This window comes from Ostrinia furnacalis, unplaced genomic scaffold (genome assembly GCF_004193835.3).
Source record: "Ostrinia furnacalis isolate ACB-3 unplaced genomic scaffold, ASM419383v2 OfSCF5574, whole genome shotgun sequence".
Classification (NCBI taxonomy): Eukaryota; Metazoa; Arthropoda; class Insecta; order Lepidoptera; family Crambidae; genus Ostrinia; species Ostrinia furnacalis.
The window spans coordinates 1-27083 of NW_021135813.1; the positions used below are offsets into that span (position 1 = coordinate 1).

Sequence of the window (27083 nt, forward strand, 5' to 3'; positions counted from 1 at the left end):
GACGGACGAAAGCCCGACTGAAATGCATTAAGGAGGTTATTTTGAGAGAAATGTGATGATAACTGTTTTAAGACACACGATTCAGTAATTTTGGAGAGATAAGGTAATATAGAGATGGGTCGGAAGTGATTTGGTGCAGTCGGAGTGGGAACCTTGGGAAGAGGACGGACGATAGCCTTGCGCCATGAATCAGGAAATTGACCCGAGTCCAAGGAGAAATTAACAATGTGCATGATAACTGGCGAAAGTACCTTTGCTAATGGAGAGATCATTTGTCGACTGATTCCATCCACCCCAGTCGCCTTGGACGTAATAGAGGAAATAATTTTTAAGATATCATCCTCGGAAACCGGGGCAAAAGAGAAGGGCTCGATATCATGAGAAGGAAGGGAGTCTATGTACGCTAACGTGCTCGCCTTCTTATGAGAATTGAGCGCAGGGAGATCTGTAAAATGGTGGTTAATATCGTTGAGGTTCAGAGAGATGGGAAGGATGTTAGCTTTTGACCGACCGATTCCCAGTGTTCCCAGAAACTTCCAAACATTTGGGGCTGAAGAGTTCTGAATTTGATGGTGAATGTGTCGTCGTTTAGCATTTCGTATCATCTGGTTACACCGGTTACGCGCAGTCTTATACAGATCCCAGTTGTTCTCACATTTGTTCCTTTTAAACCTTCGGAATGCCTTGTCTCGCCTAGACATAGCACCACGTATGGATTGGCTTATCCAAGGTGCTGGCGGCCGCTTAATGCGGACTGTGTGAATGGGCGCATGTTTGTCGAAAAGCTTAAGGATATTCCCAGTAAACAGCTCGACCTTCAGGTTAATACATGTAGTCAACGTCAGTGGCTCCCAGTCAATTTCCAGAGCGTCTCGCAGCAGGTTTTCATTGTTAATACGCCCGTAACTACGCAATTGAGTGCTATGAGACGGACGAAAGCCCGACTGAAATGCATTAAGGAGGTTATTTTGAGAGAAATGTGATGATAACTGTTTTAAGACACACGATTCAGTAATTTTGGAGAGATAAGGTAATATAGAGATGGGTCGGAAGTGATTTGGTGCAGTCGGAGTGGGAACCTTGGGAAGAGGACGGACGATAGCCTTGCGCCATGAATCAGGAAATTGACCCGAGTCCAAGGAGAAATTAACAATGTGCATGATAACTGGCGAAAGTACCTTTGCTAATGGAGAGATCATTTGTCGACTGATCCCATCCACCCCAGTCGCCTTGGACGTAATAGAGGAAATAATTTTTAAGATATCATCCTCGGAAACCGGGGCAAAAGAGAAGGGCTCGATATCATGAGAAGGAAGGGAGTCTATGTACGCTAACGTGCTCGCCTTCTTATGAGAATTGAGCGCAGGGAGATCTGTAAAATGGTGGTTAATATCGTTGAGGTTCAGAGAGATGGGAAGGATGTTAGCTTTTGACCGACCGATTCCCAGTGTTCCCAGAAACTTCCAAACATTTGGGGCTGAAGAGTTCTGAATTTGATGGTGAATGTGTCGTCGTTTAGCATTTCGTATCATCTGGTTACACCGGTTACGCGCAGTCTTATACAGATCCCAGTTGTTCTCACATTTGTTCCTTTTAAACCTTCGGAATGCCTTGTCTCGCCTAGACATAGCACCACGTATGGATTGGCTTATCCAAGGTGCTGGCGGCCGCTTAATGCGGACTGTGTGAATGGGCGCATGTTTGTCGAAAAGCTTAAGGATATTCCCAGTAAACAGCTCGACCTTCAGGTTAATACATGTAGTCAACGTCAGTGGCTCCCAGTCAATTTCCAGAGCGTCTCGCAGCAGGTTTTCATTGTTAATACGCCCGTAACTACGCAATTGAACCGTCTGGGGCTTGCATTTTGGAGGCCGCATCTATTCAATTAGTTAATTTTCGTTAACTTACAGTTAAATATCTCATTACTTACTAACATTATTGATGGTCTCCAAATGTTTGCTTTTTAAATTAAGATTCAGTAAAAGCTCAACTTTAACAATTACGTAACCAACTATTTAACGGGATTGGGTGATTTTTAGTTATTTTATTTTATGCACAGCTTTTTATTGCAATGAGGGTTTTCGCGTATGAAAAATCTGCTAGATGGCAATACGTAGACGTGAAGTCTAAATGCTGCATGATTGGTTATTTTTGACATGACATTGACAGATTTGTCAAAATTCACCAATCACGTAGCAGTAAGACCTCATATCTACGTCTTGCTATCTAACGGATCTTTCATTCGCAAAAACCCTCATTAACTAATTTATTGTTTCAACAACAATAAATTAGTTAATGAGGGTACAACAACAACAAACGGAATCACATCACCTACCGACTTGGTGTACCAATCACCATGACTTCAACTCCCAGATGTGACTAATATTTGGACGAATTAAAAAAAAAACAGTTGTACAAATAAAAACAAACGACAATGTACTGCTATTTTATTTATGGGGGCGTCCATAAATTACGTGAGACAATTTTGGCCATTTTTCAACCCCCCCGCCCCCCTTGGTGAGATTTGGTGAGATTTTGCTTGACCCCCTCCCCCACCCCCCTAATCTCACGTGATATTTAGTAAAATGCCTATTTTGCAATGTCTATGCTTCGAGTCTAGATTTATATATGAAAAAATCAGTAACCCAGTGTCGTGCCACGCGCAGTGCGGGGTTCCGTAGCTTCCTGTCGTTTAGTAAGACAAGCAATTGATTCAACCTAGGACCAGTTTTTTGATTCATAGTTAAAATAACTAATTGTTAAATTTTGCTACTAATGGTTAAATATTAATAAAATGTAAACTAATAGTTAAAAAATGTACTAAAAGTCAAGTTAAGAGTAGGCGCACACCGTTGATTTTTCGTCGGCCGATAGTTTAGTCGGGCCAGGCCTGGCTCACTCCGCGCGGTACATCCGATAATTACCTACAGCGAAGCGCCCCGCCGGCGGGTATTATATCAGTCGAGTGTCACGCGCGCGCCCGTCAGGACGCTGGCGTGTGTTGTAGTACCTAATTCTATGATCGAAGTATTAATTAAAAATGGACATAAAGAGAAAGAAATATTATTGTGCGGCGTTCGGGTGTTTAAATTCGAAAAGAAATCTACCGGATTTATCTTTTTTTTCGCATCCCAAAGATGCTGAAAGGTATGTTGGCCATGTAGGTAATCAATAATTCTTAGGATAGTATAGGAACCTAACCTACCATGACTACTGCTCAGAATGCGTTCGTTCGTTTCAGCCAATTAATGACGTCCACTGCTGGACAAAGGCCTCTCCCAAGGTTTTCCATAATGAATGCGTACTTACCTACATACGTACCTCATTACAAATAAGTAGGTTAATTATTTTTTTACTAGACACTACTAGACTGCAACCCTAACAGCGTAAGAAGAGTTCAGAGGCACGCGATAGAAAGAGACAAAACTTGTAGGTGAATAAAATTGTAGGTACGTAGTGCTGTGCGAGCTGAATTCCACTGTATCGCGTCGTAGCAAGACTCGCATTTATTTAAATCGTCTTGCGGAGTAATCCTTCTGTATCTGTACTATTACTTATTCTGTGGTCGGGCAGTTGATCAGTATGTGCATATATGGGATTGCGCACACTACGCCGATTCGATTTGGTTACTTTAACTACGAATACGTAATATTTTCATACGTATGTAATGCAATTTTTTAGGGTTCCGTAGTCCTGACAAGGAACCCCAATAGTTTCGATATGTATGTCTGTCTGTCCGGAGTTTCGCTTGGAAACTATTGGCACTGGGGAGCTGTAATTTTGTGAAGCTATGTATATTAATCACGCCGATTCACGCCGATTCACGCCGACAAAACGGTAAAATAAAATGTTGAAAAAAAAATTTTTTTTTTTAGGTAGGGCTCCCCTGCATGTAAAGTGGGGATGATTTTTTTCTAGGAAAACTATAACGGTTAAGATACATTACTTAGTTTAAGAGTAATAGTCATTTGACTCATGTATTATACAATTTCTTAACCAGTAAAAATTCCTTAGAAGAAAATATGAAAAGTGACTTTAGATGAAGTAATTGCTTGCTTCTGAAATATATTGTGGTAACGACAGGCAACTACGGAACCCTACAAACTTGGCCAATTTTTTACGCAATAGCGATGCCGATGACTTTTTTTTAAATTTCGAATTTTCTTAATTTCGACATTTATTCTGCATCTTTAGTGTTCACAAATGCAGATGGAGGCATTTTTCGTTTAATTTGATCAAGCGGTTTAGAATAAATTGTCATTATCATCATAAAAAAAAATTTTTTTTTTACTTCAATAACCCAGTTTTCTGGAAATTTTACTCTTTTTCATGCGGGAAAAATTACGTGATATTTTCCGAGACCCCCCCTCTCCCCCACGTGAGATTTAGTGAGGTTTTCGTTGACCCCCTCCCCCCCCTAAAAGTCTCACGTAATTTATGGACGCCCCCTATGGTGTTTATTTTTTCTGCACTTAAATGTTTGATGATTAATATTATAATTGTTATACACCTATTTATAGTACATTGTTATTTATTTAAGTAATTATCTTAATGGTTCAGCTGGTAACACGTTCATAGATAAAAATACCTTAATTTTCTGTTCCTCATCTAGGCATTAGCAGCCCTGGCACAGAAATGCTTATTACCTCCGTTTATAATTTATTGGAATTCTAATGCGTCATGTAGAAGGTATTAATTAATATTACACATTCCATGCAATTTACATTGCATTTGTTTAAACTAGAATCTTTAATTATCTAGAAATAGCTTTTGCCTACGGCTATGCTTGTTCTAGATTATAATTAATTAAATTAATCATTGTAATTTTGGTTTGTCCATATTCTACCTACGTTCATCAGGGATAACTTAGAATTCAAATGGTGAAAGATTTTAAATCGGTCCAGAAGTTTCAATACAAACAAACAATCAAATCTTTTATTTTTATTAGTGTAGTTTAACTATGTAGAGTTCTAACTTTGATAATTTTACGTATAAGATAAAATACATATTTTTATGAGACTACATCAAAATCGATTCATCTATTTGGGAGTTAAGATGCTACAGCATCTTTACACGGTAGATTTACAGGTTTAAAATTGTTCGAAATGTTTGTATGAGGATTCTATAGTTTTTCATTAGAGGATAAAATTTCATAAGTTTCTATTTATGATTGATTGCAAAAATTTAAGTACCTATTCGTACATAAAAATAAGAAGCTCTGTCTATTATTTCTCTTACATCCACTCACAGCTTTACACAATAAAATGCGAAATCGTAATGCAGTACATATTTCCAAAATTATAACTAAAGGTTAATTAATTTGACAAAAACAATAAAATCTTTTAAACTTTAAGTTTAACTCATTGCGGAAATAATTAAACGTTTCGCAAAGCCTTAGCAAAGATCCTGAGATGAAATCAGTAGGTTCTCTTTACTTGCAAGTGAAAACCTCTTATTTGAAGTCGGTAAAAATATACCTCCAAGACCACTGTCAATATGATGGCCAAAATTGTATATTACATTTGGGCCCAGAACAGACGGTGAAACGCAACTGCAACGAAACTGCAACTTTCTGATGAATCTGATGAATGAAACTGAAACTGAAAGTTTCAAACTGGTCGCGTCATGTGTGGTCTCTCAACGAACGCTATGGCAGAAACTTAGATGCAACTCAAAAGTAACTAGCAGTGGCAATTTCGTTGCAGTTGCGTTTCACCATCTGTACTGGGCCTTACACAAAAATACAAAAGTTTTCTGGTTCATCATCTTGGTTGATATTACTGTAAATAAATATCAACCAAGATGATGAGGGGAACCAAACCATAACTTTATAAGTGCCAGAAATGGAAATTTTCAGAAGACGCGAAAACTGTGATTTTTATTTTACAAATAAAAATATTTTGTCTCTCCTGGGTCCTCCTAATTTTCTAACGTTATGTTTGGTACCTCTCACTTATTGTGTTATCTTTAAGTGTAAACTCTCTATAACGTCTTTCGATTTAAAGAAAATCTCTTTATAACGTCACAATTTCTTGACGTTGTTCGTTTACCTTGTTTCTATCTGCTCTACCATGTCACTCTATACAACGACAACTCTCTATAACGTCAAAAATGCTCAGTCCCTTGAGTGTCGTTATAAAGAGTTTAACCTGTATGTCGAAAAATGTAGAGAGCTTTCTTCATCTAAGTACTTTAGAAACTGTTCATTACATAAAAACTGCACTTACGGTACATTTTACGATTGGACTGATGCGTTCGGAACAATCAAACTTATTATCGTAATGCACTTTAATTAAGATTAGTGTCGATGAACTCATTTTAGTTTTATAATTTTTTATTAGTCTTTATAATTACTGTATTTGCAAAATATCAAATTGTTGATTCAGATAAGGCCATGGTTACATACTTTGTGTATGAATTTAGACTGTTTTTTTGCAGTCAAAAGTGGTTTTGACTAACGCCCTTGGTCAAAACCACTTTTGACTGGAAAAATCAGTTAAAAGTGCTTTTTACCGATTATGAGTTTTGACTGTAACATATAGACAATTTAATAGGTAACACATAATATAAAGCAGATATTATTAATGCCACCTGGCATTAAGTCCGCCACTGTACAGTTGTATGTGCAAAAGTATAAATAAATAAAAATAATATTGTTCACGTTTTAATGAGTGACATTCAAATGGTGTCCTTTAGACTTTAGAACATCGTCAATAAGAAATCTACGGGGACTCCCGGCGCAAAAATATTTGGCTATTAATAATAACCAATATTTATTTTTAATCTGCCAGAGACAAAATTATTATGCAAGTTTACCAATGACTGTGTAAAAGTTCTACGAACATTTGAGTAAATCGTGACTTGGCGATTTACATGATTTAAAAATCCGGATAATAATAAATTACAATCATGATTAGTGTTGTGATTTTTAGACAACTATCTACAATAAAGATCATTGAGATAATTTGTAAATTAAGATAGTGTGTTCAGATTTAACTTGAGTACATGTATTGTTGATAAGATGAAGATTATTAAAATATACAGGGTGTTAGGTAAATGGGTATAATGTGCCGACATTAGCCCATGTTAACATATGCATATAAATGGTATAGTGAAGTCAGAAAATTTATATCATCATTTTAATTTTTTTCATTTTCATACAAATCTGATTCTAAAAATGTTATTTTGTATGAACGAACATTTAAAAAAATTGAAATGATGATATCTTTCTGACTTCACCACACCATTTATATGCATATGTTAACATGGGCTAGTGTCGGCTTATATACCCATTTACCTAACACCCTGTAGAACTCGATGATTATTTTGCGATTTTTGTTGTGCTAGAAAATGTCGTGACCTAGTGGTTACAGGTTTGAAGTCTTAGGTTCTATTCGTTCGCAGTTCCAAAGATTTTTGAAATATTGTTTGAAATTTCGTAAACTTGATGCATTAATTTTATTGCTTTTTTCATTGCTCTCTTTAATGACGATGTGCAAATCGTGAAACAATACCGGTCACTTCCCAGGAGGTTGTTAAGTATGATTCAGTACAGTTCAATACATTAAATTATTAAAACATCGAGATGCCCCCAAAAATTGATGCAAAATGCAACCGAAGCCATATAGGCAAATGTATGTAAGACCTTCGTCTATTTTGCTTCAACGTTACCTACATTTGCCAACATTTTGCTTTCTTCCATAAGCCTAAAAGATAAAAATTTTTAGGATGCTTAACTGCCTAGCTTGCATCAATATTTACAACTACGTATATTTTAAAGACTGTAAACCCTTGAAAAAGAGGCTGACAACAGTGACTGAGTTTCTTGCGCTGCTTCTTCTCAGCACTGGCCCATTTATTGTCCCGAGGCAGTGGTAGGGTTAATACTGGGACGTGTAAAGGTGCTTTTTAAAACTACTTGCAAAAATAAAATACGTTTTTTATGAGTCTAAGAGCAAGGGACCATGTTTAAACCCTGGACCAGAACCATGCTACTGCTTGTCGATGGCGTTAGACAGTTGTTATCGAGTCGTAGTGTACAAAATCCAGCGATTCGTCACGCTCCGCACTGCACAGTGGTGACTCACGAAGGTCGTGGACCCCAGTGCATCTTAAACTGTCGGTAGCAATAGTCTGAGTTACACCTGGGTCTTGGGTTCGACCCCGAGTTGCGAAGGAATGAGTTTTGAGTGCCTCAATCAGGGCTATGGCTTTTATATTTCATTTTAACAGTTGGTACCACAAGGGATAGTGACCTTACTCTACAGTGGCGCCGTCCTATTAGTGAGTGCAAATGCGATAGTCCTACTAACGCTTCAACGCTCACCAGTCACGATGATGGATTGTATGAAACATATTTAGTGCAGTTTATATATAAGGTCTGATTTTTTTTGACACAATTTATCAAATTGTGTCAAAAGAAACAAACTTATGACTATAAAATGTTGAGATTAAATAAACATTTTAATAACTATAGGTTTATAATTTATTCTGGTAATATTATAAACGTGCAGAGATTTTTCCCGACTTTTCCGCATAGGTGTCGGGTTCCCTGTAGGTGCTTACTTTCCAAGCCCCTAGCTAAAGCCCCTTAGGGATTAAAATTTTATAAACTCCTTTTGTATCTCCCCAACACGTTAAAAGTACCTATACGGAACTTTTTCCTTGGGATTTTATAACTTCTTTCAATACTTGGTTGTAGAGAGGGGGGTTATGTTGTTGGTTGATGCTAGTTTTCCTAAGGAAACTCAATGGATTTTGATTTTTAAGGTGCGGTTTTTATAGCTCTTTTATGTTGCTATAAAATCTATGTAATTGCATCTGCAAGCAAAAAGTTTACAGAAGTTTTTGAAATATAAATCTTCTATTATTTTTATTATTTTAATGTTGGTAACATGACCATAAATAAAGATTATTTGACTTCCGGAAATATCAATTTTTTCTCATATACATCCTAGATGTTCCAAAATTAAAACTTTAAATCTTGAGTTTAAATTAAATAATATTACTCCGTTTCTAATAAATTTCATCAGACATAGCAATGATTGATACATTACAATCAAATAGACTTATAGGGTCATCCAAAAGTTCAAATTTAAACTCCTCAGACCACTTGTCTACAGAAACCAGTCAATCAACCGTACTATTTATATAAAAATGTTTACTTGTCCGCCAATCGATGACCGTGACGTGCGACAGAGAGGTGCGCGCGAAAGAGATGTGCATACTCCGTCAGTGTGGCCACAGTAGGCGGGCAGCCACCACGCCCTATGGACATATTGATTTTGGGCGCACGTATAATTTATTCATAATTCTCGCATAATTCTTTTATTATTGGCATCAAGCTGCGATTATTCGAGTTTCGTTGTAAATAGAAAGTTTTTTGAATGCTTTGTTGTGGTCGAGTAATCTGTTTGTGAATTTTACTTTGTCACTAAATAAGTTATTGTAGTGTGGAGGCTTTTTGAAATACTTTTTGGAAGTCTCGAATAAAACGTATACAACTTTTGATGAAACACTGTATACCTGCCTACTCTGTCTAATTTAGGTTCAATTCCAAACACTAAGGCTGGGTTGCAGTATCTTACTTTAACTTTAACAAACGTCAGATATCTGTCAAACTCCATACAAAACACACTGGTTATCGTTATATTTATGGGTAAAGTTAGGTGGTGCTACTCAGTGACTATAAGCCGACACTAACAATAATTCTCATTGACTTTACAATCTCTCGAACTTTTGGTTCTTTTAATTAAACTAATCAATTGTTGGCTAAGTTAAGTTTCACGCTCGTTAAGTCAAACGTAGCTTAACAAGAATCGCGTCGTCGCCCTGCTTGATGCACCGGCCCCAAAAAGCAGGCAGTGGCTACATAGAAAAAGTGTCAGATCTTATTTGTGAAAAGCCTTCCCTTGGGAAACCTAAAGTTCAGCAATAAACTGTCACGCACTGAAATGACGTATATAAAAATTGATATTTATTCATCAGACACTATTTTCCGGTACAATTTGCTGCTCCTAGTGTGCGATCTGAAGTTACCTCTAGCATGAACGACTAACGTCTTCGAATCGTTTGCGTATTCGACGAAATTCGATATTCAACCTTCGAGTTAAACGATAACGTGACAATTTTGATTGTCAAAATAAGTTTCTTGCAACCATTTCTCATACTAAGTTCACTTTACGACACGTTCACAAGGGCGCTGTCGTAGTTTTCATACTAAATCTTTTGATGTCGATTCGAATATGCAAACGATTCGAACTCGAAAGTTTTTCGTGCTAGCTGTACTTGGAGCCTAAACTAGGGCTACCCTGTATTTCATAGTGTCCATCTGATCTTTCCAGAAAAACTCCGGCTGTCGCTATGCGTCGGCTGCGGTGGGCAGATCCACGACCAGTACATCCTGCGGGTGGCGCCCGATCTGGAGTGGCACGCCGCCTGCCTCAAGTGCCAGGAGTGCCGCCAGTTCCTCGACGAGTCCTGCACCTGCTTCGTGAGGGACGGCAAGACGTATTGCAAGAGGGACTACACTAGGTAAGGGTACAAGATTATTCTTCTTCTTGTAATGTAATGTAACTCATTAATAAACGTCGCGTTAAGACCCGTGTCTTGCTGTTTTAGTTGAAATGGAACGCGAAAGTTTAAAATCTAAAATTCTTCTTTTTGTCGTGTCGACAACAAACCCAACAGTGTCAGCCCAAAACTCCGCTACAAGAGTGGCGTTGTCAGTAGCATTTGTTGAACCTTCCTGCGTGCCGTTGTTTGGGCACGCATGTTACAACATCATGTACTTCGTCGACAGGGGAACAAGGGGTATTACAACACGTATACTAATAAACGGAATCCTGCAAAAAACCGAATGCTAATTTGTAATAGAGCTGAATTCACTGCAACTTTAGGACCCCTAAATAAGTCACTAAACATAACAGTCTTAATTTCGAAACAATTTCACGGAGCGAAGTTTTTGGAATTACAACTGTCACGTTTTTTAACTGATCTAGGGAGACTGAGTAGCCAGGATTTAAAGATCTTAGCCAATAAAGCCCTGCCGATTAGTTTAATCTTCTTTTCGGCCTAAGTCTTCACATCTCGTAGGGAAACTGATAATAGCAAATTATATCTATTCGCAATCAGAATCACTAGAAGTTGTTAAGTATTCTTAGGTCGCTTATTACCTACTCAGTTTAGCACACTGAGAGGGGGCCAGAAGTGGGCAGCTTCCCACCTTACCCATCTAGAATTTTTTAGCTGGATATGCCTAATGTTTCTGTTAATCGTAAAAGTTAGCAAACATGTTATGGTACAGTTTATGTCTTGTTCTACATGTAAAGGACTATGAGATTCGACGTCGCCTTCGCTTCAGGAATTTGACACTAATTCGTTGAAACAACTGAACAATTCCACGTTCATACTCAAGTCTTACGAAAGCGTAAGCAACTCTACCCGGACTCCATTAATAGACCAGTTTATAATCAAAGTCCTCAAACAAAAAGGATTCATAACCGCCCGTCAATCATGCCACGACGCGGCGCCACTTTTTCAGGCAGACTCACAAGTTGAATTCACTAAAATAACCCACCATGTTTACCTTTTCACCCTTCATCTTTCGCTGCTAAAATATAGAATTACACATCGACATAATTCAAAGACAACCCGCGCAAGATAAACAAACGGCTACTACACAGTTTTAAGGTTCAATTTTGGTTGGTGATAGATAAAAATAGCGGTAAAATAATGTTTGTCGTGACGCTGTGATGTGCCGAAGAGAAAACAAGCTGCGTTTGACTGAGCATTATGTATTTTGGCGCCAAAACAAACGTCAGTTTGACAGCGCGGCGGGCGGCGGGAACTCGATAGCTCTATGCTCTATGGTGTTTGTTTCCGTTTACGTCGGCCGAAAAGTAAAGGTATTTTTTTCTGTAATGGACTTTTTGGTAAATATTGTGAAATCTTTACCGGCTTTTTGTGGGTATCTCCGAGTTTGATATTGTAAGAGCGGTGCCGACAGAAGCTCAAAAATATATTTTCGGGTTTTCAAAATGTGTGTTTCTAACATACGTGATGTCCACACTCGCTTTTGTCATTTATTCTTTGCTTATTAGATTAACTATATAGGTGACAGACAACTATATGAGAAACATAAAAGAACCAGTTTTATTTCTCGCCTACAAAACACGAAAGAAAGTGGTTAGTGAAACTTTTTCACTGCAATATTAATTAAAACAAACATACAGTATCGGTTTATGATTAATTCCATTAGTGTAATTGAACACGCTCTATCGCGATGACGCGGGGTGAATATTCTCAAACCGCACGAAACATGCATTTGGTAATGAAATTAGATTGCGTGCGCTTACGTTCTCTATCAGATGCGTTACACCCCACGTTTTGATAAACGCAGTATTTCATAACTTAAATCAAATCATCTTTTTAAGGTCTAACTAATAATTACCAAATGTCTACTTACCTCCGACCACATAATGTAGGTATCTATCATCAGCTATATGTGCAAATCTGCACATACAGCTCTTCTTGTGGATTTAAAATTTTAAATACGTAAAGCCTTACCACATCTAAATTATTCTTTTGATTAAATGTATAACCTAATTTCAATCAGTTAATAGAAAATCGAGTAAATAAAAATAATAGAGATAAAAAGTTTTCAAAAGTAATAATGCAGGTAGTCTATTTCGGTGGTTTTCCCAAAAAGTCATAAGTTCTTTTAAGAAACTGTAAGTAATCGTAAAGAAATCGAACGAATCTCGATCGATATCAGGGTAAGACCCCAATACATTAAGTAAGATGAACCCTTTCCCAGTGAATATACACGGAAGCGTTTGTTTACGCGCGCGTCGGAAACGCAGACAGACGGACTTTATTTTTATATAATTCGACAAATCACACCCTGTATAGATGCTTTTAGGCGCTTCCGATAGGATATTGGCATCTGTCAACGGAGTATTAGTGAAGGTCAGTTTTTATGGGGAATAATAGAAATAAGATTTTTGTAATAACATTTTACGGAAATCCTGACATGGGCATTAAATGGATTTAAATTAGTGTAATTAGGTAGGAAGGATTGTTTGCTTTGAAAAAAGTATTTGTTTAGTTTACTATGCTGGGAAATTGTTACCACTATAAGTACTTAATTTTAGAGAACTCTACTATTATCTAACTCAGCGGTTCCCAAACTTATTTCGTCTACTGCCCACTTTGAGAATAAATTCTTTTTTAGCGCCCCCCATTTTTGTAGTCAAGAGTCGAGCTCGGTCGGTGTCTAAGAGTCCTCCTAGTAAATGACGCCTCCCAAGCATCTACACAACGTCCCGATTTTTTTCTGGTTCTCTTACCGCCCCCCTTTAAGCCTGTAGCGCCCACAAGGGGGCGTTATCGCCCACTTTGGGAAAGACTGATCTAACTACTAGCGACCGCCCGCGACTTCGTACACGTGGACCCCGTTTTAGCCTTAGGGGTTGAATTTTGCAAAATCCCGTCGTAGTGAGCACCTACGTTCTAAAAATTTGAGACTCCTAGCACTTGTAGTTTCTGAGATTCGTGATGAGTGAGTGAGTCAGTCAGTCAATCAGTGACCTTTGACCGGTAAGGACGAGATCATAAAATGGGATTTTCTTTAGCGTTATTTTCCCAATAAATCTTTGGACAAATCTTTGGACAATTTCACACAGCGCCAGCTAGCCCCAAAGTAAGCAACTTAATGCTTGTGTTATGGGTGCTAGCTTAACGGATATACTACTTATATCCTTTTTTTTGTAAATACATACATATTATACATAGTAAAACCCAGACCCGTCACAGAAATTAAAATTCATCATTTCAATATCTGCCCGGCCGGGAATCGAACCCGGGACCTCTCGGCATAGTAGTCCGCTCTGAACCACTACACCAACCGGCCGACATGAGACAGAACTGTCAATATTTTGTCTATACCTACTTATTTCGCCCTAACCCTGTGTGCAGCGGCAGCTGCAGTGCTGCCAACATCAGCATCCCTAAATAGCCGCGCAAACAGTAACCGGAGCCCGCGTATAGGATATCGCTAATTGGCGACGCGACCCCGCTTGCTGCCTATCCCTATAGCCTGAAATAACAAAATTATGCTCTTTTTACAAGAAAACATTGTTTGAGACTGACGCTTTTTGAAATGTATAGGCTTTAACTGTTTCGTAGGTTGCAAAGTTAGTTGACGTCTGAGAAGAATATAGCAATCCTTATAATAAGTAAAAATAGTAAAATTTAAGTTTAAATTCTTCATTTATTAGTATTATGATGAAAGCATTTATACACGCCCTATATAGCTTGCTCTACCACCACTTTGGAAGACGTAGCGTGGGCAGGCCTCCTACTAGGTGGACCGACGATCTGGTGAAGGTCGCGGGAGGAGCCTGGATGCGGGCAGCGCAGGACCGTTCATTGTGGAAAACCTTGGGGGAGGCCTTTGTCCAGCAGTGGACGTCATTTGGCTGAAACGAACGAACCATCACTTTACAACAATCGGCTGATGCTGAGTAGACGAAAAAAATCAGTCAAGTCACCATAAAGATTAATGGAGCAAAACAAACTAACATTAATTAGATAACGAGAACACATCGTTACAATTCGTTTGACATAAATAAACTTGACTTGACGGGCTACACTTTTTATTGCCAACTTACAAATACCAACTGTACCATAGACAGCAATTTCCGCGCGCGGGAAAAGCAACTTTTTAATCATTGACGTTTTATTTTTTAATCGGCGCGCACCCCGCACTGAGCAGGTGGCATACAGCCTAACCCTACGTATAGCGAGGCTTTTAGCGCGATTGGCGGGGCTCATTCCACTGAGTGCCGGTCAATAACCTCCCAAGGGAGGGGCTTTAAAAATATACTTAGAGGTTCGCGACGCGACGGAGGCACAGAATTGAAAGCGAGGGTATTTACGTTTTAGGGTTTCTGTTGTTACTTCTTTTCGGATGTAGGGTGTTTGGAATAATGCCGTTTGACATGTTTATGTTTGTTGAATACTGTTTGTGGACGAAAGGACGATGTGGCACTTAGCACAAGTTTAAAATGTCCTCAGCAATAAATTATCGTCATTAGGTTTGAACTGACTTGCTAAACTAAACAGCCGATCTTTTATTATGACACCTATTTAGGTAAATCCGCAAAGTGCATATTTTAAGTACGAAGCCTATTGAATATTGCGATATCAGTTACTCATAAGTACCTACTTAGGTAAGTATACGATAATCCAAAGGCATTGGAAAACGTTATTTTAAAATTTAAGGTAAAATTATACAGAATCTCCCAAAGTTATATGTTTACTTTACGTATGCAACCCTGAAAACGCTGTAGCACGGTGCTCGAAAAATGGAGTCAACTACATTTTGGACAAAGTGATTCAGGAGCCTTTTAAAGTCCATTAAAATTATAATGCCAATATGATCCTTTGAAGATGATTCGTTTACAATTTTCGAACCATCCACCCTCTTCTTTAAATTGCAGTACCTATTTCTGGATTGATAAAGAAGCTCAAAGTTACACATCGTGCTATGGAAATAGCTATACTCGGTGTTTCTTTACGACTTACGAGATCAAATCAGAAATGAGGAGATCCGTAAACGAACTAAAGTCACTGACATAGCCCGACGGATTAGCAAGCTGAAGTGGCAATGGGCAGGACACATAGTACGCAGAACTGACGGCCGATGGGGCATTAATAAGGTTCTGGAGTAGAAACCACGTACCGGAAAATGCAGCGTGAGACGTCCACCCACAAGGTGGACCGATGACCTGATATAGGTAGCAGGAAGGCGCTGATGCAGGCCGCTACCAACCGTGCGATGTGGAAGTCATTGGGGGAGGCCTATGTTCAACAGTGGACGTCCTATGGCTGAAATGATGATGATTTCTGGATTAGATTTTTATATTTAAATACTTCATATTAAAGAGTTATTTTGTCCACAGGTTATTTGGCACAAAATGCGATAAGTGCGGCGCGTCGTTTAGCAAGAACGACTTCGTGATGCGCGCCAAGACGAAGATCTACCACATCGACTGCTTCCGATGCTGCGCGTGCGCGAGGCAGCTTATACCTGGTCAGTTGGGCATTATATTCAAGCAAATATATTAGTTATGTTAATAGGATGCAAAACCTTGCTCTATGGACCGACGAACTCAAGAAAATAGCTAACAGTTTCCGGAAGAAAATTCCGGGGGATTCCAAATCCATTTTGCATCTCCGCACGAGTGCGGGGTTGTGACGTTACTTACGAAGCTTAACATCTAGCAGTCTAGAATCCAATGGCTGAATATGTTATGCCAATATCCATGTACCAGACTGCATTTCAATTAACATCTGGTGTGACTGCGGTCAAATACTTACTTTGTTGTACATTTTAAAAAAAAACCTGATTATTTAACATACCTATATTAAGACTAAGTACCTAATATCTCTTTTGTTTGTGACCTTATGTTAATTTCGTCACACATCCCTTTAACCAAGCACGGATCTAACCCTCGAAAACCACAGAACTGCCTTTACTATGATAGACGTAACTTTTCCTAACAGAAACTGAATGACACCTATAAATTGTATTGCAGTTACACGTGTTATCAGCCATTATCCCGATTTATTTGTACTAATTTAACAAGATTTTAAATAAACCTCGAAATATCTGACATCGGACTCGATAGACTTTGTGGAATCCACAAGAGACACGTGTAAAATTGACCCAGTTTTAACTTTTATATTTTGAAACGAAAGTTTGGCAAGGCGACCAAGCTGTCACATTTATTAGCACAGCTCAGTGTTCCAATTAATCTATACTAACGTTTAAAATAATTATAAATACGAAGAGTTTGTTTGTTTATTTATTTAGTTAATCGCGCTAATCTCAGGAACTACTGTTTGAATTGAAAAATATTGTGTTGAGTTGTCCTTTGTTGTTGTCCTTTTATCGAGGAACTCTTGTAGTAGGCTTCAACATCATGCTACGGCCAATTGGAGCCGAGCACCAAAGAAAAATGTTGCAAAACCTGGGAAAAATTCAAACGATCTTCACAAGTACGAAATCGCGGGCATAGCTGTGTAGGTACTATAATCTAGATAGTACAGGATAGTACAAATTTACAGACAGTTTGACGTTTCAGCGTCAAACGTCATAATTAATTAGAGGATATCCAGTGATATACAGACAGACAACTAAGGCAGGTGCGGCCTGTCAGGCCGAGTAAACGGGAAGCCGGTCCCGGGAAGCGGGAAGGAAGGACCTGACCTATTTTAGGATCGATTGGGAATTATAGGTCAAATCGGGACACTTTGGTTGTTTCAAGTTTAATTAATTGTAAAATTACGGTCAGAAGTGGTCGTAGAACTATTTTTTTTTATCCATGGACATTTACACTGCGCTTCTAGTTCCAAACTAAGCAAAGCTTGTACTATGGGTACTAGACAACGGATATAAACATATTTATTTGTATAGTACCTAGTTTCCGCACTGGATCCGATTGGTTTAGGTTTAAGATCCGTAATTTGACGCATTCGGATCGGACGTAGTGCAAACCGCTTTAACGATTGAAGAATTTGCCACACTGAATGCGATCTGCGACTTTGACCTGCCACAGACCGCATCCAGTGTGACATGTCCTTTAAGATACAACATACACTTTGTATCCTTACCTAAACACGATTATCAAGGTGTATTAATAATGTTCTTAAATTATTATCATCTGTTATTTTCATAGCATAAGTTTTTTCAGGGTGCAGAACTATGGTATAGCGAGCTTGCCCAGAAAATATTTCACTCGTTACCTACTTAAGTTTATGTTTAGGAATTTTTGTATATTTAATTAATTGGAGGTTTTTGTCAACAGGTGACGAGTTCGCGTTAAGAGAAGGAGGTGCTTTATATTGTAGAGAAGACCACGATGTATTAGAAAAGGTAAATATTTAATAAGTCTTGATGCCCACGTCAGATTGACGTAGAGTTAATGTCTATTTTTCTTCCAGCGACTTTATTTAAGCACGCTCAAGCTAAAACTCTCAATTCTGAAACTCGGGGTTAACTTATCTTATAGTTAAGTAGGTAGCTTAGGTGTCCTTTTCGCCACTTCTCATGGTCCTGAGTAATTTTCTTCCACGAATATCTACCACTAAAAAAATATCACTACTATAGAATGAAGGCCGAATGTCTCTTGATGAAATCGACTTTTTATATCATCACTAGCTTTCCGCCCGCGGCTTCGCCCGCGTGGAATTTTGTTTGTCACAGAAAAACTTTATCGCGCGCAGCCCTGAAACAGGGACAAAAACTATCCTATGTCCGATGTCCTTTCCCGAGACTCAAACTATCTCTGCCAAATTTCATCAAAATCGGTTCGGTGGTTTAGGCGTGTAAGCAAGACAGACAGACAGAGTTACTTTCGCATTTATAATATTAAGTATAGATAATAACTTAATGAGCCTAATGGCTTAATCAAACCCTCGGTATTAATGTTTCAACATAAACTAATTAAAAGCTACTACACCGCTCATTATTGGGATATTATTACTAACAACTACTTAGTCCTAACTTAAGTAGTTGCCTAAGCGAGTATTATTAAGTATTCTACGCCTAAGGCAATTAGGATAAAAAAGTATCACACCAGTAGCTTATTTTTATAATTAGATGTTTTCCCAAGTTTTTGCCTACTACATAATTTATGCTTTTAGCTGTCTTTAGTACCCCCCACGCACTGAAGGGTTACCAACCTAGTACAATTTAATTAATAATAGTACTTATTACATGGGGCGACATTTCCTACAACGAAGTTAAACAACTCTACAATAAAATTATATTAAGAAGGTACCTACCATAACTTAGGCACGAATTTTATGTATTTATTCATAATTGTTACCATGTATTGTACAGTTCACGCGGAAAGTAGGCGGAGTGATATAATGGGCTTCTATCGCCATCTTTTAGTATCTCGATCTTCAAAGTTTACTTAATTAAAAAGTTTAAATAAGTATTAAAAAAGTGTTAAGTTGTTTACAACTCGTTATACCTTGATTAAAATCTTGTTTTTCATAAAAACCAAATGTCTGATAAGTCAGTGTAAAAGATTTTTGTGCCTTAGGTCAAGACTGATTTAAACTAAACAGCAAGCCTACTGAATAAAACTTATTTTTTATCGTTCCGCTTAAATTAAATTCATTACAAAACTGCCGCACTGTGGGAACTGGTATTAACCATTATTAACACAGAATATATCGAAAGCTCTATAAAAAGCGTCAGATAACCCGACGACGTGTGCTGTGGCCTGTGAGGCTCGGAAAAAGGTACAAATGGAACTAGTTACTTCTACTAACTAGTTCTTGTAACGTAATTAGATGTTATCTGGTTGGTATTGAATAGCGTGTAATCCCTTTTGTTGTGTAAGTAGGTATGCTATGTAAGTAAAAGTAATATTTGAAAAAACTTAAACTGAAACCAAAGAAAAGAATTAAGCTTTGTAAAACAGCGATAATCACGCAGCACTTAGTTACAGATTCGACTTCGTGATAGATTCGCTAAGTTTCTATTTAGACACATAATTATATCAAAACCTTTTAGGTTAGGCGTAGGTTATACCGAGTGAAAGAAACAGATGAGTCGCGAGGTATCAACAAATGTACTAAATCCTATGTTTGCTGATGAGCTCTTGATATGAATCTCCATTTACTTATCTATTCTTCTAAATATTAGGCGATTCCTAAACGTCTTGTATTGTTGCAGAGCGCGAACACGAGCGGTTCCAGTGCGAACCCTGAGAGCAATAACAACACAACCCTCAACAATAACAACTCGCATCACCCGCACGAGCTTGGCTCCATGTCAGGTAGGTTTAAGGTTTATATTCATCGTCAACAATTTATTCTGTTGTTTCTTTTTAGCACTAGGTTTTAGTAGAGTTAGCTAATAAACTTCATTTATTTGAACTTTGGGCTGGAAGACGTAGTGTGGGCACGCCTCCCACTAGGTGGACCGACGTTCTAGTGAAGGTCGCGGGAAGAACCTGGGTGCGGGCAGCGCAGGACCGCTCGTTATGGAAATCCTTGGGAGAGGCCTTTGTCCAGCTGTGGACATCATTTGGCTGAAACAAACTATTTGAACTTAAACTAATTTTGTGTCCAAAACTTTAGTCCGCCATTAATCCTTCAAGGCCCGCGAATCTAGACACAATAGATAACACCGGTCAACAAAAAAAAATTTATTATTTGCGCATGGATTTTACTTATTATATTCTGATTATATAAGCAAATGTATATAAAAAAGTGCGATTACAAATCGAAAATATTTGCTTTTTAAAAAGTTATAGCGATTTGAATTTTCCATCTTCATAGTAGAATGTCTCTAAAGATGCACGTCACATTCTCATTGAGATATATTTATAAATAATTATGGGGGCTTATTCGCAAGAACAAGGGGCACGCTTTCATCAAAATATAGTGGGATTTGAGAAACGACGTTATTAAGGCCAGTATACTGAAAGCATGATAGGGTTAGATTTTTATGAAAAAAATCTTCTATGGAACATGACAGGAAATTAGAACTTTTCATTTTTAATAAATATTTGGACTTTATTTTAATTTTTCTCTTGTGAGAATGAATCTTAAATGGATGTTTGTTATGTTTTAATAATTAGAAAGAATGAAAGAAAGAAAGAAAGAAAAAAAATATTTGGCAATAAATTAAAATCATCTCTATGTTCATGTTTCATACATTCATTGATATGAATTTTTCTATTTTTTACACATAAAAGCAAATTCAGAACAATTTTTTGTTGTTATTCTTGTTTCTAGGTTATAAAGCAATAAAAATAAGCTATGCATAACCCGTGCGCAAAAATACTGTAGACAGTTGTAATCAATTGTTATGACATTAATTAATGCCGTCTGGGACTCAAGCGGTTAACCCATATTAATTCAACCCCCAAAAGATTACGATCTTTGGTTAAGAAATATTTGACTTCTCTACCCAAATCTATCTGAATAGATAGATTTTGATGTGGGTAATTTTACACCCCTTTTGCTTGCCTTCAAATGAAGTGAATGAAATCACAAATTCGAAAACAATCTGATTGTGTATTGACAAAAGGATCACTGATAACATTGATAAAGCCGATATTACAAATGATTCTAGTAAGTCCAATGTTTCTCACAGTGAATCTCACTATATCTAAAGCTTGGCGACTCTACAATGCTATGCTGAAGATATATCTTATTTCCATGTAGTTTTGGATATGATAAATGTGTATTGATATGCTATGCTGCTATGAAATATAAGTTTTAATTTAAAAGTAAAACTTTTTTCATAATTTAGAAATGAAAATCTCTGCTTCCAAAACTTTCAGTCTGAAAGACGAATTACAGTCTACCTAAGTTGGNTAAGTAGAGAAAAAAATCAAAATATGTAAAACAACTACGTAGTAAGTAGTCGACAGCGCATTAGGCTATACATATTTTTTTGCAAAATGGCACGTTTCACAGTACGTCCAATATGGTCCGGAGTTAGTCGTAGAAATATTTGTACAATAAGTTATCTCCATAGATCCGATTTTCGCCATCGATTTCTCTGCTTATATCTCAGACTAAGTAATTAGAACTCTAGATAAATCCTTAATTCAAATTTAAGTTAAATGAGAAATCGCTCAACAACGTATTTTACAAAGCATTACAAAAGATTCCACAAAAATTTCGCTTCATATATCATCGTTAGTAAAACAGCCACCATTATAGCATCGCTAGCTATACACCCGACCCGAAAACTAAAAATACGATTTGCTCGTACAACTTATCTATTGACATCCTTAATTAGCCGGTTATCACTCCACCCGGAGTATTATAGATTCGCGAGCGATACCCCTTTGATCTGCCGACAAAGCCGCCGCGCTTTGATGTCGCCGCTAACCTGCGCCGGTTATTTTTATCATTATTGCGTTTTGGGGAAACTGTGATTGGTTTTTAAGTGTTTGCTGTGTTATCGAGTGTGGTAAAAGTATGGGAATATAATTAATAGGCGATGGCAAACAACGGTGGTTGGCAAATACATATTGTTTAATAAGTCCCTTTCCAGTTAGTTTCGGTCCCTTTTCAGGGCATTTATACACTTTCACATTATACCTAATCGTCTATTTAGTAAAATAATAGTTCAATCTAAATCCAGAACCCGCTTTTGGTAAAATATTATAGCTAGTAAACTTGGAGGATCTTTGGTCTAAAGAGGCACCAAACGATTACATAGTCGTTGGGTTTCAATTAATCCTGCTGAATTTACAAATTGTTTGTGAAAAGTGTTGCCATTTGACCTTCAGATTTTATGAATTAATGTAGGAACTCTGGTCTAGAAACACTTCAAAATCAAAATCATAGGTGTTTTATTCGAACTTTTACAAAATTTAACTACCAAGAATAAGGGCCTGCCCATACTACGTCTTCCGGACCGTGGTCGCCACTCGAGAACTATTCTGCCCCAACGGCCATCAGCTTTACTACAAGTTGTGCTCCGCCGCGTGCTGAATTCACATTTTGCGCAATTGGCAAATAATTTAAAAAAAGACGCTCTTGACCCTTCAAATGTAAATTAACATCTGCTAATCTGGTAATCCATTAATACCAGCGTCCACTCATATCGTATGTACAAAGCTGCCCGGCTTAGCCGAGGTGTGAAGCGGGCAGGGCGTTAATTATGCAGCGGACTGTATTGTAATATTTGTAATTGGAGTGGACTGTACTGTGTACGTCAGATGGATTAGATCTTGGACGTGTGAAGTGAAGTTATTAGTTTTGAATAAATTGGTATAGGGATGGACGCAGTGTCCGATCTTCTCTATCGCTTAAAGTTATGGACTGAACTCGAAATGGAAGAATTAATTCGGCATTTTTATTAATTTTCCGGACACAATCTCTAACCTGAAGTCGGAATCTACGGAAGTCTTTATAAGGAAGCTGATTATTGGCGGGTCAGTTATTAATTTGTAAATAACTGTGGTTAAAAAGTTTACTGAATGCTTACAGTCTCTACATTTTTCGCGATCGCTTCACGGAGAGAAAAAAATGAAGCTATTTCAGAATTCAAACTGACGCGAATGTAACTTTGTCTAGTCGCTCTATAAACTTAATTTATTTTCCACCTTGTGTGGGTGGACGTAACGCCGCGTTTTCCGGTACTTGGCCTCCACTTCAGAACCTTGCTGCCCCATCGGCCGGGACTATTCCCACCTCTCGTTTCCACCACTGCAACTCCTGTGTAGCCAGGATCTACAGCTTGACCGCCACAAAAACCCAACCAATGAAGGTCAAGTTTGTCCCGGGGGAAAGTTAAACTGTCATTGGACCCGCAACGAAATTAATCAGAAGAACATAGGAGGAGTTCGAAATTAAAGTTCGACTTCCCTCCATTGCAAAGCGGATGACAAGTGACAAACAAAGGTTTAAAACCTTTAAGAAAAAGATTATGCACCACGGACAATAAATTAAATTATGCCCCATCGGCCGTCAGTTCTGCGTGCTATGTGCCCTGCCCATTACTTACTACAAGGTTAACAGAGCAGGGAGGTGCTGGATGCAGGCCGCTATCAACCGGGTGATGTGGAAATCATTAGAGGACGGATATGTTTAGCAGTTCTGTGACTGAAATGGTGCTGAAATTCTTTTCAGTAAATTGGCTTTTAAAGAGCTCTTAATAAGCTGTATTCCTGTTAATTCCAGACTCGGGCAGCGAGTCGGGCTCGCACAAGAGCGGGCGCGCGCGCACGTCTGCCGCCGCCGATGGGAAGCCAACGCGAGTGCGGACTGTGCTGAACGAGAAACAGCTGCATACGCTCAGGTGAGACTAGATGTTAGGCTAGACAAGACTAATACCTCCTCTTTCCCACTACTGCATCTCCTGTATAGCCAGCTCTCTAAGAACTGGTCGAGATGACGCGTTTTTACTCGCATATTCCGTTTTGCGACAGAAGTCGAAACACGCGAGTAAAAACACGTCATCTGGACCAGCTCTAAACAAGTAACAAATCGTGACAGTTGTTGACACACAATAGGTACACGTATTAATTAACAAAAATTTCATAGGCTGATATAAATATTAAACTTCTAATAACAAAATATGCAAACAGGAAAGAATCATTTATGATACCGCGAGACAACTCCGGATGTCGCCATCTATGAATGAAAATTGGAACTAATATAAGGCGTGGCGCCATTTAGCAAAGTGCAATTCCGAAATTACTTCGCTCCTTGAAGCGATTTCGAAAATTTAAATTGTCTCGTTTTCTTGTCTGGGAGGGCAGGATCTATCTACAGTTTGGCCTCCAATGAAACCCAAGTGAAGGTAGATAGTCTGCCTACCAATTCTTATCTTACTAAAATTGTATTTTACAATAACGTGAAAGAAAATGGGGACGTGAAAGAACCTACTAAGTAGGTTTTTTAATATTAATGGTGGCATAACATGACCTGAAAATTTACATTAAAGTAGCCTAATGTGTGACACTATAGTACGATAGACAAAACCTAGAACGCCCATCCCTTTCGAAGCTATTTCAAAAGGTCAATCGATCTTAGACAAAGTAGGTATTCAGTCTCACCTCGCGATCTCCGAGGTAGTTAAAGTTATGAATATTTTAAAAAATACTAAATTTTGTGTACAAAACGCCACCCTGGATAAACGTTCGCTTTTCCTCCCACTATGTAACGGCAGCGACTCCGAGAAGTCGAGCGCCCGCGACGGCAAATCCACGCGCGTGCGCACCGTGCTAACCGAAAAACAACTGAGAACGCTGGGGTGAGATGATTGTTTACCAATTTTAATACTTAACTGTTAGAGCTTATTTTGCAATGGCCGCTAAGACGGCAATTGACTTAAATTCTTGTGCACCTGTTTGTGGGTGTAAAATTATTACATGCAATGATGGCGTCCTGAAAATTGCAACTGCAAAACTGCACCAACTGAAAAATAATCGGTGTAAAAAGATAAAAATATCAAAACCAATATTTTCAAAACACGCAAAAAGTTTTTAACTTTTTTACACTCCCTAACGCCATCTTGTTTGAGATCAAAGAACTAATTCTGACATTTCACTTCAGTGTTGTCACTTGTTAAATTTTTACCCATTTTTTGGCAAACTAACAAAATAATGTCCCGTTACAATTAACATCATGTAGTTATTGTAGTTCTATTGACTTATGACTTTAATCTTTGTTTACAGAACTTGCTACGCAGCGAATCCTAGACCAGATGCTTTGATGAAGGAACAGCTAGTAGAAATGACCGGCTTAAGCCCGAGAGTCATCAGAGTTTGGTTCCAGAACAAACGCTGTAAGGACAAAAAGAAGACGCTGCAATTGAAAATGCAAATGCAGCAGGAGAAGGTGATGATAGATTCTGTATGCACTTTTTGAATACTTTATAATTTTAAGACTCTTCGGCCTCTAGCAAGGCACTACTATAAGTTATCCTGTAATAAACTACTATCATAAGTATCTGATACCTCATGACTAGACCACGATCGTAGCTTTTATTTACTGCTCAACGTGCAATTTTTTTACATCTATTTATGCCGAATATCGGTCACCAGAGTAAGTCAGAGGACTCTTTCGTAACTACTGTACTGCATTTATTGTTCTTTCTTCATTTCAAACCTCAACCAAGTCAAGTTGAAAACAGACAATAAACTCACTCGCTAGATTAAGATTAAATATTTTTAAGGTAATCATTTTCAATAACTTACCGTTCATAATAAACACCAAGCCAAATAAACGAATCTGAGTGTAACTTTGTTTGCAGGAAGGCCGCCGTCTAGGCTACATGTCGATGGGCGTGCCGCTGGTGGCTGGCTCCCCTGTGCGACACGAGGCCGCCGCGCTTCCGCTCGAGGTGACGGCGTACCAGCCACCGTGGAAGGCGCTGTCTGACTTCGCTTTACACGCCGATCTTGACCGGGCACCTCATCATAGCGCTGCATTTCAGCAGCTTGTAAATCAGGTATGAAACTGTTATTTTGAAAAGCGTTATTTACTGCACTAATAAGCCTTTTACTGCTTTTTCCGTCCGTCTGTCTGTCGATGTCTGCCAACTAACCAAACTATTAAAAAAGCGCTAGATTGCTTACAAAGAATGTCTCAAATCAAATACTCAAGTCTATACTTTTAGCCTAGGCGCAGAACACCGATTTTTAGTTGGCCAATAGTTGGGTCGAGCTGTTAATCAGTATGGATGGAGATTTATGAAAGTGCGCACATTACACCGATTTGCTATTGTCCGAATCTTCATACAAATTAAAGTCGGGTCCAACTATCGGCAAACTAAAAGTCGGTGGTCTGCGCCTAAGCTTTTAAGCTATGACAAAATCAAAGAGAAGTTTGTACGGAACCCTCGGTTCGCGATTCCGACTCGCACTCGGCCGGTTTTTTTATTACGACTGATGTTTCTTTATTTGTTGCAGATGCATGGCTATGATATGCCTTCGCTCCCTCCACCACGACCACCGCACTGTGGAGAAGACAACTACGTAACGTACCTCGAGAGCGATGACAGCCTTCCTCCTTCCCCCTAGTGTCGTCTCACCTAACCGCCTCCGAAAGAGCGAGACAGGGGAACCAACCTTCTCGTGCGCCACTTGGAAATGGAATATAACTTGTTGTTGAATGACTAATTCGGAGACGGATGAAAAAAAGCACTAAGTGAACTCGAATAATCCACTCTACTGTCATGTTTAGTTGAAAAAAAGTATAGAACGAAAAATATATTACGTTCTTCTGTTTAAATGTTTTCATTAATCGCTTAGTGTTTACGAATACGATCCAGTCAATATAAAAAATGAACATTATCTAAAGGCAGTGCAGTTAATAGAGAAATATTATGTATGTTGTGCATAATTAAAACAAATTTTTGTACCTATCGATAGAATTTATCTTAACTTTTTTCTTTCATACTTTGCTTATTTTTTTAAACTAACAGGGTCAGTGCAAATTATTTTTTTAGTTTTCTTGCCTCTTTTTCCTTGCAAAGATTTAAATTATGTATGTGATGCTTACCACTAGTTTTACTAGATAAAGATAAA

General features: G+C 38.2%; 1 protein-coding gene across 1 annotated transcript; it reads left to right on the top strand.

Annotated features, from left to right (window-relative positions):
* Positions 1–10343: 10343 nt before the first annotated feature.
* Positions 10344–26749, top strand: tup (LIM1_Isl and LIM2_Isl domain-containing protein tup; the record flags this gene model as incomplete). Its single annotated transcript, XM_028316311.1, has 9 exons — positions 10344–10533; positions 15966–16096; positions 17874–17941; positions 19757–19859; positions 23731–23848; positions 24722–24805; positions 25230–25407; positions 25808–26005; positions 26466–26749. Coding segments are annotated over 9 exons (1181 nt in total), but the record flags the coding sequence as incomplete, so codon positions are not given.
* Between the last annotated feature and the right edge of the window lie 334 nt (positions 26750–27083).